Here is a 17,881-nt window from a genome sequence, read left to right as displayed (position 1 = left end):
CGGCGGGCCGCGGGGCGGGGGAGCGGCGGCGGCGGCGCCGACGGCGGTGCCCCGCGCAGCCCGCGGCGCCCCGCGCGCCAAGGGTGCCGCCGCCCGCGCCCCCTGCCGGCCGGAGGGCGCGCAGCGCCGAGCTCCCCCCCGCCTCCCGCCGGGACCGAAGGAAACCCGCGCAGAAACGGGGCCGGTCCCCGCGGAAAGGCTGCACCGGAGCAACATCCCCCCCCTCCGCCCCCTCCCCGACCTCTTTCCGACCGTAACGAGGGCGCCTTGCCCCCGAGAGACCGGCCTTCTCCGCCAGCGCTGTTGGTTAATTACACAGTAACACACAATTATTAAATAGACTGGCAACTTCAACCCCAATTCTGGTTTGTCTCAAATCCTGCCGTTGATTTAAATCCGCGCAGGCCGAACTCACGGCAGTGAAATCCCCGGTGTTTACCACTATTGCTATTTACAGCTGAATTCTTCTCAGGGAGCTAGCAGCATTACTCCAGCTAAACACACCTACCTTACACACAGCATTAAATAGTGAGTAAAAACTGTTCAGTCATCCACTAAAGTTGGAATTTGGAACAAAATCTAAAGGTACAGGAAAAGACTGTCGCAGTGAGTAAAGGGAATACAGAGAAACAGAGAGAACTATTACAAATCAGAGAGATCCACTTAATCGCAATAATGAAAGATTTGTTTGCTGTTCCAAATTTATTATTTCAAATTTTTTAATCCAATTAGAAAATGCACAGGAAAGACCAAACTAGTCAAGTAGGTATCACTGCAATTACTACTCACATTCCCAGCACTGTCACCGAACTGATCAATACTAGTTTCTCTGGTTATTTCACACGCTCCTTACATTATCAGACTCAAACTAGTAAGTCCCCAAGTTTGCAGACTAAAGATGCATTTCCACCTATTTTTTAAATCTTCGCAATTATCTCTCCGATTCCTGAAGCGTTCTATCCAAAACCAAGAAAAATCAACTTAAATGCCTGCCTTTACCTTAGCTACAATCCCCCTTTTTCCAGGGCTTAATGAACATTGGGCTTGTGGAGATAAGACTCTATTTTTAGAGTCATTACATTAGAGCAAAGGGTATCCTTACACTATTATTTCGAGGCTGAAACCAAAGGGAATTTTTGTATCAAGAACAATAGTAATATTTGTTTCCTCTAGAGCACTTTTTTTTTTTTTAGAAGGTCTCACAGCACTTGATAAAGGTGATAGTTATCTTTATACCCCCCCACACTGGAACAACAAGAGATGCAAGATCTCAACAACTATGTTAAGTGTTTAAGTTGTAATACAAGCAAAGCCTATGGTTTGGCTTCCTTAACAGTTCTGGAGACCTGACAGGATAAATAGTGGTAAACCTACTTGCATGGTCCCATTTTGCAGCTGTTTAGCAGCAAGGAATGAAGAAGAGTTGTCTGATGCAAACAACTTATCATCTAAACAATATACAAACTCAGAGAAAAGAGCTGGCAAAAATTTTAGGCAATGCAAACACACAATGATAACAAGCGCGTAATTTGTTAGCTGCATGGCTGGAACTAACATTCAACTTTATGAATTTAGTTTTGGTGTAACTACTCTAGAATCTAAATTAAGCCCTCTAACCTTGTACTTCTAAAATGAGATGCAGCAGCAGCTTCAAAACCAGACAATTAAAACGGCTCCCTCACCAGCAATACGAGCGAGAAAAGGACTACACTGATCAAGTGCCACTTCCACCGCTACTCTGACACTAGAGAACATATGGCCATCTGTTACTGATGACACCCTCTAATAACAATGCCAAAACCCTACCTCCTCCAAACTATTACCTACAGATTGTTTGTGTAGTAGTGTCAGGTTGGGATAGCTTGGTTAAAAAAGTTATGAATTTTGGAAAGGCTCCTTAGGTTAGTAACTCCCACATACTTTTTGGTGCTTTATGTTTTACCTGCAACATTTAGCATTCCTTAATCTGAGTATTTTCTGTTCAGAAGGTTTAAAAGAATTTCAGAATTTGTTATTTTCAAGAGTAATATCCTAACCAGTTATATCCTAAGAAGTTCTAGCACAGATTGTCTAACATTCATTGTACACATACAAGCACTGCAGTGTCTTGCACAGACTGAGATAGCCATTTGCCTGTCTGACCTTATTGGAGTATATATTTTTCACCACAGACACTGCATTTTACTGCGATATTGTGCTTTTGCACCTGGATATGGCCTTATCTCCCCAAACGTAACCAAAGAGGACAGTTTGTGGCATTAGTACTTGTGTGCCTTTTTCATATTGTATGTAACAGGGAGGCTCCTGAGTTATTATAAACCTGTTTGACAGAACATTCTTCCATAAACAAATTAATTTCACCTTAATCAAGGACAGTTTCACAGCCAAGCTTATGTAGAAGGCTTATTGAAACTGAGTTTTCACTGCAATTTTACTTCTTCAAGAATTACAAAGTCCTGTACTATGTGCAGAATAACACCATTCGACTAGCTCATTTCATTAGGAGAGGCAGGAAAAACTTCTGAAACCCCATAATGAGTTTAAGCTGTTTCATCAAAATATCACAACTCTCATATATGCATCCTGGGGAAAGCGTATGCAAAGCAGCCTACAAATATCCTCAGTCCTTCAGTAAAGATAAAGAGAAGATGGAAGAGAAGAATATTCGCTTGTACTCACTTAAAAGTTCTATCCTACTCCTATTCATTTACAGCAGAGAACAGGGAAGTTAAAGCTCTGTGCAGTTTTGAGGTTCTTTTACACCAAGCAAATTTGGACTTTGCTTATCTTAGCAATGAAACTTGGAAATCAGCCTGTTTAACTAACAAATTAGAAACCCACAAAAAGCTGAAGAAAACCTTGGGAAAAAAATAAATACCTATGACAATATTTTAAATGCTTTGAGGTCAAGCAGAACAAAATGACATACAAGCCACTCTAATTCTCCTTTGGGGGTAAATAAAAACTGTGCTCTTTATTTATCACCAAATGAAATTCCCCTAAATTTATGAATTATCATAAAGACCAGGAAGGAACCATGTGTACCTACCTGACTGGTAAATGTACAATAGTTTTGAAATGGCAGTGTATATACACCATAACACATTATATGCAGAAAGAGAAGGACGTGTAAGATTATTTATTACATGCTTTCTTTTGTCTCAGTTATCAGTAAGGTGTGATGTGAATCTAAGACTGATACGGACTCTACAAGAACATCATCATCTCTGATACAGGTGAGACAAAAACAAACTTTAAATAAAAAGCAGACGTATAAGCAACCGTATTTTGTAAAGAAAGGAGAAAGCAGCACAATTTTTTTCCCAAGGTATGAATCTTCCCTGCAGTTTCTAAGGTATAGGATAGTAAAAACTGATACAACAGACAGTATTCAAATGCTTTAATGTAGTAACTTGCTCTTGAGACCACACATTCAAAATCTCCTCCTCTACATTATACTTCTCCTACACTGTCAGTCACTTGCAGCTTAACTTCCAATTTCTTCACACTAACTTTATTTAAAAAGCATAGTAACTATAAATTTGTCACTTTAAATAATGAAAAATAAGTTTACAAAACACTAGACAAAACAAGCTTTCTTAATGACTTCCTTCGGTTTTCATATTCTTGGAATGGATAAAAAATTAAACAGAATATTGTAGTTAAAATATTCCTATTAAACTACAAGAATAGTCCACTTGTGCAATTAAAAACCACAAAATGTGACTTTCTAAATCTTGACCTGATTTATCAGTATGCTGACTGAATGCTGAATGTTTAATGGTAGTGAAAACTGTCCAATGTCATGTCAAGCTTTCACTTCAAAAATCATCACAGATCAGCAAGATCAGAATTTTCCTTACGTATCACTTCTCCAAAAGGTGGGAGAAGAGAATAAAATATATTGAAATAGATGGTTCAAAAATAATTAGAATATCAATATGCACTTTTAACAACATTCATTATTACAGATTTGTGAGCTTTTTTCCCCAATATGGAGCAAAGTTAAACTTTACATGATAACCTAGTTTTGCAAAGTGAAGCAACTCGGACATTTCTACAGCCACTTCTTAAACTGCCTTCCAAGTTACCTCTGTCTTAGATGTAGTGACAATCAAGGAACAGCAGGAGCACATGATTGCAATGCTGCTTGGACTAACTTGGTCCTGGAAACAGTTTGGTTACTTTTGAGCAGTGTGAAGCTGGGATTATTAATACAAGCCATCCCAACCTAGCTCATGCAGAACTAGTTTGAGCATGTCCGCACTGTGTTCCTGGAACTAAGTCTACAGGGCAGAAACAACTCCGTGGTTCTATACCAGCTCAGGTCCCAGCACCCCACTTTGTGCGACATCCAAGCCCAAGACTACTCAGAGCTGCTGCTTCTACGCTGGCCTCGAAGAGGTACAGCAGCAAGCCTCTGCGCAGAGGCAGCCTGGAGGTAATGCCATTTCTGATGTAACACTCCCTCCAACTAGCATACAGTGCAGACACCAATATGAATTTCCAGAAGCTTGACTGGGACTGGTATTGCCAACACTGAACTGAAGCTAATAAACAATCCCACAGCACACAGGGAAAGGCACAGCACACACATATCTAAGTGGCTGCTGCAGGGGCAAATAAAGCCTGCTGAAGACAGCTCTTTGAAGAACCCCTTCGCAACCCAAATTCAAAATCTCACACTGCAACAAAACCCAGACAGTTTTTAAAACCAATAAAACTGATCTTTATAGGTTGCTCTAACAGTCTTCAGAAAGAGCTGCTTGGCAGCATGATCTTGTTGGCAAGACCTACTAGGATAAAATTCATCAGGTCGCAAGAGAAGACAGTCAAAGGAACAAAAAGATATTTCAAATGCTGAGGCAAGGTATCTGTTATTCCGTTAGCAGTGCTCAGACTCTTTTAGCGGTACAATTATTTTCCAAAGTACTATATTATCCATCAGAAACCAAATTTGAAATATGTGAATGCTTGTCTTTATCAGGACTAAAACCTCTGCAGAAAAGATTCCATGAGAAAGAAATTTAAAATGTCAAAGTGACTCCAAAAGCACACTTACATTAATGAACTAATGTAACTATGGGCAAAGGCAGAGGCAACCCAAGATAAAGTGTCTAGAGAAAACTAAGCTGGCTACAGGTGCACATTGGGAGCTTGCCCTCAGTGAATAAACACTGAAGAGAAGTCAATAGTCTGGCTGGCAATAGCAAACCTCTACTTGAATGCTATCTCAAAGCTATTAGAAAGTTCAGAAAATGTTTAGAAGTTTGGGTTTTTTCAATCTAGTTTGAGTGACCTAAAATATAACAGTTTTACATATTGCTATACTGCCCTATAAACTTCAAAACTGCATGGTATCAACTCATTCTTTTATTAAGTGAAGATCAGTTACTTACAGATGTTGTCGGCCCTACAAGGAAATGTAAGAGCAAGCAACAGCATAACAGCAAGGCTGCATATACCGAGAAACCACAAAAGCATTTTAAATAAAAACTAAGTCAAGCTATATATATACTCACTGCTAGTAGGTTCTTGATCAGAGGTTCAAATAATACTTTGTAGCCACAATATTCTAACACTAACATACTCTACCACTACTTATAGTTAAACCATTTTTTTCTTGGTTTGGGAGATACAATGCCCCAGAATTACACCCTTTTTCCTGCCCCCCACTCCCTGAATAAAATCGGAATGGTATAAAACCAGGAAAACTTGTTTCATGAAGCTACCTATAAAAGTGTCTTGACAACCAATCTTTGTCATACGATGCAAAGACCATAAAAATAACCAATTTCTGCAAAAAATCCTCAGTAGGAAGTGTCTCAGTATCTACAGAAATAGAAAAGCATTTATTTTATGTAATCTGCTATAGTTCTGCATTCTAGTTTGTATCAAATTTGGCGCTACAGCAAATTATTAACCAACAAGATAGATTTAAGTGTTCATACATATCCTACATTTTAACAGTAGATCTTAATGTTAACTGTATTGGCACAGAAGAATTTAGACCAATGCAATGTAGCATTTGCAGCATTTTAATTATATTTCATAAAATGTTTCAAAACATTTTTAATACAAATAGCAAAAAATTGGATTTGAATAAAGGGGGAAAGAAAGTATTAATAATAAAAGGTAACAGACCAGTAACCGATTCTTCAGACACTGATACCTTTAAACTTTTGTAGTATATGGTCCTGTTGATCTCCAGAGGAAAAAGATTTTGCTCCTTTCCTGAACGTGCCCAGTTTATATACCGTAGCCAGTTCCCTTTCTCTGGATCAGTTGCATCAACACACATCCATCCTAAGTTTGGGTAATACACCTATGAGACAAAAATGGCATTAAGCAAGTGGACAACTGTTAACACCGAAGTGTACTTGCACCAAAACACTACACATTTTAAAGCTATACAACGTAGTAGTTATCATCTCAGGACAGAGATAACGCAAAGGATATGAGCAGAGGTAGGGGTTGTACTCGGGGAGTATCGCTGGTCTTCCGCAGTCTTTTTAATGGAACTGGTACAACTGGAAAAAAAAGTAACTTTTGGCCTGCAAGCCCTTCTCTGAAGGTTTTGGGCTCAAAAGCCAAAATACTTTTCAGTTTGGCAAGCCTGAAATTATTGTCTAGATTTTGCATTTAGTAAAATGACTGATTTTAAGGTATAAAGGCAATAGAGCTTTATTTTTACTATCTGATGAATTGGGAAAAGTAACTACGTAGAAGTTAGAAGCATTTGCTTTATTTAGAAAGGGAAAGCATAATTTATATTTAATCTTTTTTTCAGGCTGTTAAAGAAAATCTTAACCTTTCAGTAATCTTGCGATCACCTTAAAAATTGACCATGTCAATAAACTTCTGCATGTTCCAAGATCCTGGGTAAATTCTTTGGTTTCTGTTCTTGGAGAAAAATTTTTAACACCTACTCCTGTTTTACATTTCAAGACAGCTTGCAATAAAGCAAGGTTACTGACATCTTCAGTATTTTCTGATGACAGGCAACTCTGCTTCTCTTTCAAGACATGTTACGCATCTCCCACTCTTCTTACTATAATCCAAGTTAGATGCCTATAAGAAGAGCTATCTGTGGATGCTATACATCTTTTTCCAAACCAAAGAACACACCACTGTTCAGCAACCGGAACTATCACTCTCCCATTGCTTTGTCTCAGAACACAGGCATACTAACAGGTACACAATGTCTCAGAAGTACTGGGCAGCTCACAGATTTTTATTAAAAAAAAAAAAAAAAAATACATGCAATTTAATTATATCTTATTATTTGCTTTTTTCCTTTTGGTCAAGTCTATAAATATCAGTCTCTGCCTGGAAGAGCTCTTTTCAAAGCCCAGCCTCCCTAGCTCATTACCTCCTGCAACATTCACTGAGCACCACTGCAGATAAGGAACAAACTAGAATTGCAGTTTCACCATAACTTTCCCATCCTGTCACACAATATTGTAGTTTTTTATTGTTTCTGATACGTACTTTACAAGTAATTCTAAGTCTTTTCAAACTGTTTTACATTTTCAATTTCAAATACATTTCTACAACAGCTTAAAACAAGAACCATTTAATACATTTTATTTCTTTTGTGTTGATATACTGTTGGTTTAATAAAATAGAATTTTATCCATAAAGGTAAAGTTTCAATAAATATACCAAAATCATCTTAGTTTCTTTCCAAGCAAACAGAAAACATCCTCCTTACTTAAACTATTCCAGCATGGATTTCATCAGCTGACTTTTGAAAGAACGTTCATCAGCACACCCAGCCCTTGCAATATGAAAGCATAAACAGCTTCACAGACCAAGACTGTAAAAAGCAATCCTTTTGGTTAAAATGGAAGCAAAGAGCCAAACAATGCTGTGGAAGAGTTAGCAGGTATGGAATATATGGCAAAACATTATACTTGATTACTTTTTTAATATATTAATTTATTATGTTTTTATATTACTTAATATTACGTTTTTTGCACAAAACAAAATACTTTATTACTTTTCAGTTAAAACTTCTAATTTACAGAATATTGTTTAAAAGCCTCATGCACTGTGAGAAAGGAAATAGCTCCAACTCCTCTATATAACATTGTGACTTTAAGTGATTCCTGTGAATCACAATAAAGATCATTCGGCACAGTTGTGCCAGTCATTCTGAATCGGCAGACAGCATTTCGCTCAGTTTTCAGTCACTTGCCGTCATTTTCCTATCCGTGGCTTTTCTCCAACAGAAAATGAAAATGTGTTCAAGTCGCTATTTCTCTCCTCAGACATGGCAAGCATACACTGACACGCAAAACTCTCATTTTTCAGAATGATCCTCTAGCATGACAGTTCAAGATTATTAAAATTTACTGGAGATGCCAGCTTTTAGAAGCCTTGCTTTTTCTTCAGATTAACTTCACTAAAGAAACAAATGGGATTCTTGCGGAAAAGGTTGTTCTCCTAGTTGGAGGTCCATAACCTAACTACTCCCACACACCACCACCCTTTTACAAACTGTATTTTCTAACAGTTAAGATTCTGGAGCAGTTTCAGGTATCAGCATATGGGGCCAACTGTTGCGGTCTCATTTTAACTGCTTTTTTCTAATTCCAAAATCAATATTAAAGCAACACACAATTACTTTCAAATCTAGCAAGGGTACCCATTATCGCCTGGATTGCAAACTATGAAACTTCGTAACAGCTTGTTTGCAACTATCATTTCTCAACACAAATTTAAAAAATATTAAGACATATCCACTGAGAACATTCAAAATCCAGCACCGAGAAAAACAATTGCAAGGTCAATAATTTACTTGACTGATTCAATCTCATTAAGTGTTCTTGTACCAGATCAAAATTGGAGATACCTTATGCAGTGGAGTTTGTGATAATATTAGCTCAATGCAACAAACACTATACTTGAACACTTTATTACTTTCCTAATATGAATTTGCATTTATGGGAAATTGTTCTAGACCAATTCCTCTGATAGGGATTAACCTTAAGTTTTGCATGTGTATCCAGTGTTTTATGCAGCTCCATTTTTGCAGGCCAGAGGCCAGGATGACTACTATCAGTATCTTTAGCCTAAAAATCTGTAAACTAGCAAGTTCTGATCCAGAACATGCTATGCCACAGTTCCTCCATCCCTGCCCCTCCTTAACCATTCACTTTGCTAAAGCCATTTGCTGTATATGTCTTCAGAAAGACTGAAGAAGTCTTCGGAAGTAGTTATGAACTGCCTTAAAGACACCGCAGATGGGATTCAACTCCAGATTAAGGCACCTACATTTTGAAATCTACATAATATCCAAGGTCTTATGACTATCAGTGGAGCTTAAAGAGCTATCCAGCTGTCCAGACAGCATTTGCTTTAAGGCAAGCCCAAACACAAGCAGCACAAGAAATACTGCAACAGTTGAGAACTTCTATAAAAACTCCAAAAGCAAACCCAATTCCCATAACAAAGCTGGCTTTCAAAGAGCTAAATGAGGAGTGCTGTGGCTTCCTTAAGACATTCCATAGCCTCCTAATTTCATAAGCAGTTGACAGTACTCAGTTCCAGAAAGAATATCAGTTAGGGTTCAAGCCGACATAGCAAAGCTTTATCAGCAATAGACTCCTAGGAGGAGGTGCGATCCAGAGACAGTATGAAAGAAAATTAATACAGCAATTTCAAACAATGCCAATAGTTTAAAGCTTTGTAATTCAAAATGGTTGCTCAATCCAAGTGTCTATAAATAACTGTTTGTAATTGTAGACATAGATAGATGGCAATTATTTCCCATCATGTCTGTTTTTACATTCTCTGGAAAAATTAAAGGCTAAATACAAAATATTGACCTAGTGACAGACATCTTTTTCCATTTACAAGCTGTTTCTTACCTCCCACATGTATACATTGCTCTTAACTTGAGATCTTTTTTTCTTGTCACCAACAAATGGTCCAAACTTCTTGCCTTTTAAAATTGATTTTGTTGCCCAGACACCTGAAGAGACACATATCAGTAGTTAAAACTAATCTAACTTATCTCAAGCAAACCTTCTACTCACAATTCTTATTTCTTAAGATCATTACATGTGTCTGTCTCAGACTGGGGAGCATTCTACAATATTAAGATCACAATAAGGAAATTGAAGTTTACTAAAATGAATTCAAGCAATCTTCTCCCCAAAACTCACTACAATCATGAAACGTTTAAGCATTTACCTGGTTTCATTCTTTGCTCACAGGCTACTGTAGCTCTGAAGACAAAAAACAACCTCGATTTTTCTTGTACTCCAGGTGATATTCAAAATACCATAAAAGCATTACAGGTTTTACATTGTAAAGTCCCAGATTTCAGCTGTTTCGCTGAGTGAACATGTTATTAAAACAAAAATCCTACTTGCTTTCTCTGAAACAATGCCAGGCAAATGAAGCCCTCACAAAAGTTGTGAAACTAATCAATAGTATATTTTGAAGGAAAAAACATTTAGGACTGGTTAAAATATGTGCATCTGCCCACAAATTAATTGACAAGATTTAACCGAACTGAAAATGGACAGCTGCATTTCACATTTTACAGCACAAAAACTAAGAACAGATTGACAAATAATTGCTAATTAAACATAACATTCTCATTCAGACCATGCTAGATCAGCTTCATACTAGAAAAGATTAACCTTGCTCCAAGGCTGTTACTAACAGTAATGCATCTATTGTCAGGCTTATTCCTCAAACTACCAGCTTTCGACATCAAGCATCCAGTCTGCAATTCTGACTTCCACCAAAGTTCTCCCATGTTAAACTCTGTTAAAAAAGCAGCCAAGCATTCTGGACATATTACAGAAACAACACTTTACTCCATAAAGCAGCTTTCACGTCTGCACTGAATCTGTTCTTACAAACTTTTTATATTGATTGGACAGTGAGATGCAGCATTCTAAAGAGAGACAACAGTAAGATAGTTGCAAAACTCAAAACTGGTAAGAAAGTGCTATAGGTGAAAATGCGCCAGTGAAGTAACTTGTCCGTATTTTCATAACCTAATCTATTTGCATTTTGGTCCACCTTTGACCCCAATTCTGGTGCTCTAGGAACATCATCTTGGGACGCTGGAGAAACTTAGAAGCTGTCCACTCTTTCCAAGAGAAATTATTTCAGATAAATCCACCAGACGTGATCTCTACTCAGCACAGGAGGGCACGAAACTTTCACAGCAACTGTAATTTATATGAGCTAGCGTAAAAATCTTAATTCTCTTTTCACAGTTGTAGCACTCACCGAGACGTGTCTTGTCAACAGCAGATGGGAAGAGCCTCACGTCCTCAGGAAGCCCCCTAAGCACATGCTCAGGTACATCATCTAAGGTCTCCACAGTGACAGTTGATTCAGTTGTGTTCTACAAGTCAAAAAGCCAGAAGGGCCACAACCATTAACAGATAAAAACAATAGCACAACAGATGATCCACCCATATGAGCTACAAAAACTCCTGACTTGAAATTAAAGTAAAATTTCCAAGCTGCCATTTCAGCTAGGGTCCCCTCCATCAACATGCTAATGTAGAAGTATCTTTTTATCAAAACATTCAAGTTTTCATTATTATTTTCACTACACTTGTATATGCTTTAATGCAGAGTTCCAAGACCACATTAGAGATATACATAAAACACTGGTAACTAAAGTTGCTGTAAATATTCTTTTGCTTTAGTTAATGGAAGTGTTTTGATTACAAGCAGTATACAGTGAGTAAATCTGAAAGGGTTTTCATGTATCTCTTAGGCCATTTGCCATTTCATTCATTTTCCTTGGCCTCTCCTTAAAAACAAATTCATCTCCCTTAAGTTACTTGGAGAATAGAGCTAAAGGTATTTTTATGTTTCCTGTCTGAATATGACTTACCTGACAGCACTACTATATTATACCTAAAGATGAATGAACAGAAATCCATATTTTTCAGAATATACTTCCATATGTGTTCAGGCTTAGTGTTAAGTCTTTGAAACCACTCATTAATATGGTAATCTAAAACTCATCCATGGAACAGTTTTCAGTTGCATTATTTTTACTGATCGGTTATGCCATGAGAAACTACATTTAACAAGTAATTAGGTCAGTAATAGCATTGTTACATGCTACATTATGTTGAGACAACATTCCTTTGTGCTGTTTCTGATTAAAGTTCTTCCAAATTTCAGATAAAATCATTGTAAAGTTGATCTACCTGCCTAGTCTATTATGCTGAGGCTTCCTCAAAAAAGTATCACATAAGTGTTCGTAGAAACAGTCCTAAAGTTTTAGTATCTATGAGTTATCACTATAAAAATCTCCAGTTCCTTTAACACTCTATCGAAGCACTAGAATTACTCTGATTACACAACGTTTTTGTAAACAATATGTTTAATTCTATTTTTAAAATCGACAACTCAAATTTTTCAAAAAAGTATGTAGCAGGAAAACTTTCTAGCTCTTACATAACCTGTCTGGGAAGTCTAACTCAATTAAAAAAGTAAAGGAGATAGATTAATTTTCCCTTTAAATTACAGACAGCTACAACAGACCTAATCTAACGTTCAGTCCTAATCTTTTCTGAAAATAAGCCACAAAAAGTTTTCATTATTTTAAGTTTCAGCTGTACATTAGATCTTAAATACGATCTCTTCTGCTAGAAAATGTTTCTGACTGCTTCTGAAAGACTAGTATATTTAAGAGCAACACATGTTGCTTTTAGTAGAAATCTTTGTAAGCTGCGTACTTTTTGAATACTGAATAGTCAGAAGATCAGAGATGTTGTTAGATGCGTTTCAGGACACACACATCATTTGTCCAAATTACACTGTTGAAACATGTTACTGGCAATTAAAGTAACAAGAGGCAAGTGAACTGCCATGCTAAAATACACTTATTTGATTAAAACAGTATGCAGCAAAACAGCCAGATCACAGGAAGGAGGTTTTTTTCCATTTTACTTCATAACCATGCTATTGACAGTTTTTTAAAATCCTGGGTTTCCTACAAAGAATATAACAGTAAAAGTCCCTCAAAATAGAAGTGTAATGCAGGTTGATTCTGCACTAAAGCATCAGCAACTGCATTCCATTATCTTTTCTTAACACCTAGACACTCATCTTCTGCAAATTCCATTTCAAAATGTAGAACAAATGTGGATCAAATAAACCTGTTTGAGCCAGCAAAGCAGTTTCTCCATTATGACCCTCAGCAAGTAAATTTTAGTAAAGGTTAGTAAAATCATGTAGGCTTGATTGGATCCGCTTCAGAGGTGTGGCAGGTAGCTTATCTTTATTATAACTGACAGCATTAATGAAAAGGATGACCAGAAAAACATTTATGTTTTATCAACCATCCGTTTCATTTTCTGCTTGACTTAACATAAATATCTGTCCATAAAAAGTAACAGTAACCAACAGCAAGGAAAAAAAAAATTAACTATTAACGGCATGTCTATTAATAGATAAGTAGGAAATTAAATGCTAAAAGTTGTTAAGTTCTAAAAATATTTATTTTTACTCAATACACAATTCTAAGCATCTTCCATTTTCTATGTATTATTTAAAGAATCCTCCAATTCTTTTAACTGAAAACTGAGATATACTGCAATTTTCCTGAGTATACCCTAGTTTTGTACTATTTCATAGTTGTTCATTATTCATAATGAAAGCTAACTGGTATTTCAGCTTAGAGTATAAGGACAAGTCAAATCTGTCCCTCCTCATGGCAGGGTGTTGGAACTAGATGATCTTTAAGGTCCCTTCCAACCCAAACCATTCTATGATTCAAAACAAAGGGCAATTCCAGGTCCAGAGCACTTATGGTCTGAGGGTCCAGACCTGCTCGTGCAACCTTCCATTTTAATTTTGTCAATCATTTCCTAAACATGCACATAAAAGTTCCAAACGAAACAACTGTGTATGCCTCTGTGCATAAGGGAAAGAATGATGTAAAGCTTCAGTAACAGGAACAACTTGCCTAGAAACATGCAAGTGATGACTTTCAAAATACAGCACAAAGCCAGAACATCACCTACCTACCACATTGAGGATAATTTCAAATATATTAGCAACTCTTTATTTCCCCTTTTCAAATGATGACTTCCAGGCATACTCAATCTAATCAGTCTCAAAAAAACAATCTAAAATAGTTTCTGGTATTGCCTTACATGAAAACGTATCACTTGTGAGAAAGACTAAACAGAATCTTAAGGAAAAAAACATACTCAAAGTTCTGAGAAGCACATACAGTTCACAAAAATGAGAAGTTGTTTTACCTATTGAATCGAGGATGTTGTGGTTAACTACTCCAATGTATATATTGGAACATGCAATTGGGATACACCATCTACTCTGTCATAAACACAGCTATATCCTGTACTACCCAGTACTCAATGTTAGGTGGGCAGAGGCAAGCTACCCTGCACATACTGGAGACTAGTAATGCACATAATACCCTTACAGTAGAGTAGCTGACATGATGAAGCTTGTATTTTAATGTACTTCGCAGAGCTACTGCTGGGTCTATTGTTGTCTTTCTACCGCTCTGTATACAACCTACAAGCATGCCATTTCACTCCAAAGACTGACATTAAAGTATCTGCATGTCAAGTTTACTGGTCTGCAACAAATAGAATAAGCTAAAAGCAGCTTTTAGAGAGAATAAAGGGTTTTAAATAATGTCATTAAAGTTGTTATTTCAGTCTCCTACACGCTAATCATAATTTCCAAATAAATCAACAGCTCAGAATCCTTAGCCAGCAGGTTATAATTAATACAAAAAGTTTTAAGGTATTTCTATATTAAAGTTTGAAAGGCCACAGAAAGCCAATAAATGATTTATGAATGTCTAGAAAGTGATTAGTTCCATTTTAAAGAGCCTACAAGGTTCAACAGGCTGCTTATAATATTATTTATACTATTATTTGTGTAACACAACAGTAAATGCTACTCACACTTGTCATTAAACAACTAGCTCTTTATTACCTAATTATAATCAACAGAACACTATTCCTGATAAAACTGACCGGAATTTCAAAGTTACAAGCATGTACAGTTTCCCATAAAATCTGCCCACATTATGAAAGAATTGTGCTTGGTGAGAAATAGGCATGTATTGAATCACATGCAACAGCCCTGAAAAAAGGTACCTGCCCTCTGACATCGAACTTTGATCATTCTGGTCAGAAACGAATACTGGTGGTGATGGCAGTAACTACTCTAATATTCAGGATGTTATACTTAAGCTCTGAACGAGCTTTAGGAGGTGCTAAACGGAGAAATAACAACAACTTGGGCAACACTGCAGTTGTCCAAGTAAACCCCGACTTTCTGGAAATGATTCTTGCTTTTACATATAACCATAAAGCAGAGATATGATAGTAGTTTTCATATACTGAGTAATACTGAGAGCATTTTCCACTGAGCACTTATAAAATATGTTATGCTGAAAGTTTAATGGAAATATATTTTTAAATGTATCTCTATATGCTATCAAATTTAAGGTTTTTATCTCTAAAGCAAAACAGATAAAGCTTCTCAACCTGTTCTACTTAGTACCCACTCTTTGTGGGGGTGCGGCGTATGGCAATTATTCTCTACATTTATGAATGTGACTTGCTGCCTTAAGTTACAACAACATGTCTTCTGCCAGCTTCAACAGTAACAATGAGAAAAATTATAAAACTGGAGTCATAGCAATGTTATTCTATTGCTGCCTTGGTAAGCCCTAACAGCTGCACAGACACATCCTAGGGAGCTATATTTGTAGGGCAGAAAGACCTCCAAAATGGAAACCATGGAAGGAATAGAATGCCAGAAATCCCTTCCCATCCAAGAGAGTGAAGAGATCAAGGGGGTGGGGGGGGGGGGGGATCCTTATTATTTAGTTATAATAGCTGAAGTCTATTCAAAGCACAGCAAAGTTTTATTTTGCTCTTCCAACAATCCAAAGGGAAAAATAGTAATGAAAGGAGTCTGGTTTTCAGACATCTGTTAGCCTTCAACTGATACAGAAGAAGCTGTGTCTCATCAGACAAAAAAGAAACATGCTCTTCTCAGCATATCAAAGAAACCTAAATACCTTTCCAGTACATTATCCCATGATTTCATTAGGAGAGAACCAAGTCTATTTTTCACAGTGGTTTCTAACAAATTATATATACGCATAGATGAGGGGGACCAGAAAGAATGAACAAGACAGCTATCAGAACGATGTACTTCAAGTTTCAAGCTAAAAAAAACTGTGGTGCTTTTTTCGTTGGGTTTCACTTTGGGGTTTGGTTTGTTTGGGAGTTTTTTGTTTTGGTTTGGTTTTGTGTTTGGTTTTTTGTTTCTTTACAACCATAGCTAGATGAGCAGTTAAAAATCTCAAGCCTGCAAATAAATTTTCACCTACCAAAACTTTAAAAATCAGACTCAACTGATTTAGACAGAAGTGTACAGCACTGTGCCATATCCTCTGATGTGTCTGACATATTCCTTAATAGTCACACCTCCTTTTAGCCATAAATATCCCAAAACCATCATTCTATCACTTAAGCAGTTTATTCCCGTGGAGTAATATACAATCAGAACTTTACTTTGCATCTACCTACATAAATCAAAGATTAACAGCTAAATTCAGAGAACACAGTACTCAGACTCATTCGACACCTGTCATATTAATGGATTTCACAAATACAAGAAAATTGGATATGGCCTAGTAAGTAACAATACATTTCACACCTCAAACGAATGGTAATAAGTAACCAAATACTAGACAGTAAAATAAACAACAATTTAGTTCAGTCAAATCAGTGCAATCTCATTTTATTTGCAATTTAAATATAGCTACTTAAAACATTTTCCAGATCACAACTTGTCCCCAAGGAATGTCTGTCTACCAAATGAAAAAACACTGTACTTTAATCATTTTTCCACCAACACTTAACAATCACATTTAAATTGATTTTTCTATTTAAAATATTCACCTCTTGGTAAGGATAGTGTACTGGTGCATGTCCTAAGCCAACTTTTGCATTTAACTGAAGTCCTAATACGGTATTTTTCAGTCACTCCAAGACTGCAATTTTGAATACAAAAGCACTTGAAGCTTATTCCACTTCTAAGCTTCATACTCTGAAGTTCATCAGAAATATCACATTGCTAGCATTCAAATTAGCAGGGGTGAAGTGACTTAAGAACAATGCAAAAAAATCATCTGAGGGCTGAAGGGGTGCCTTAACTGAAAGTATCTTTTCCTGTTTGCATCGAATTCAGAGTCCAATCATTTTGACAGTACCTTTCAACACACTAAGCAATTTTTCACACCACTTTAGATATAATTGCACCTATGGACCAACCACAAATGAAGACTATAATGTTACAAGCAGTATTTAAGCAGAGTAGAAACAGTACCTGCAACAAGATGTTTACACATGATCAGAGATTAGAATGGAAAGGAAAAAAAAAAATCATCCTGAACAATGTGATGAATGACAAACATTCAGTTAGTGTCATGTTTAGGTGGAAATAGGATTAAGACAAATGAAAGGATGCCACTGCAGAGAGAGGGACATGGCAGAGGAGTTAGAAGAGGTAGTTGTGAAAAGGAGATGAAGTGACTAGGGAAGATTGCTGACGCAAACAGCCAGCTAGCACAAGGAAGGTAAGTCAGAAGCAGAAAGGTCCCTGCTTGTCCAAGAACTGTCTGGCTAACCCTCTTTGCAACAATTTCACCATGTGTGCTTGAAAATTAAAGATGTATCAGAAATATTTGAAATAATAATTGAAAAATTCAGAGGGAATGTGGGGAGGGAGTTTTAGTACAAGTGCAGGTGTAATTTGTTAACGTACGCCTTCACCATTTTTTAAATAACTGCCCATGCAGTTTTCCAGGTAGCACACAACCTTCTTCCTA

The 17,881-nt window shown here is 36.9% G+C and overlaps 1 protein-coding gene across 5 annotated transcripts in view; it reads right to left on the bottom strand.

The window, feature by feature from the left end:
• The window catches only part of PRDM2 (PR/SET domain 2), a 74,666-nt gene that overhangs the window by 46,338 nt on the left and 10,447 nt on the right, over positions 1-17,881 (bottom strand). For all 5 annotated transcript variants that reach the window (XM_052791472.1, XM_052791475.1, XM_052791471.1 and 2 more), the window contains 3 exons: positions 11,257-11,374; positions 9,876-9,979; positions 6,173-6,325 (listed from right to left, as the gene is read on the bottom strand). In XM_052791472.1, coding sequence (XP_052647432.1) covers positions 6,173-6,325; positions 9,876-9,979; positions 11,257-11,374 — 375 coding nt within the window. The remainder of the gene's footprint in view (positions 1-6,172; positions 6,326-9,875; positions 9,980-11,256; positions 11,375-17,881) is intronic.

Source organism: Harpia harpyja, chromosome 7 (assembly GCF_026419915.1).
Source record: "Harpia harpyja isolate bHarHar1 chromosome 7, bHarHar1 primary haplotype, whole genome shotgun sequence".
In the NCBI taxonomy this organism is placed as follows: Eukaryota; Metazoa; Chordata; class Aves; order Accipitriformes; family Accipitridae; genus Harpia; species Harpia harpyja.
This window is presented reverse-complemented; position numbering and strand designations above follow the sequence as displayed.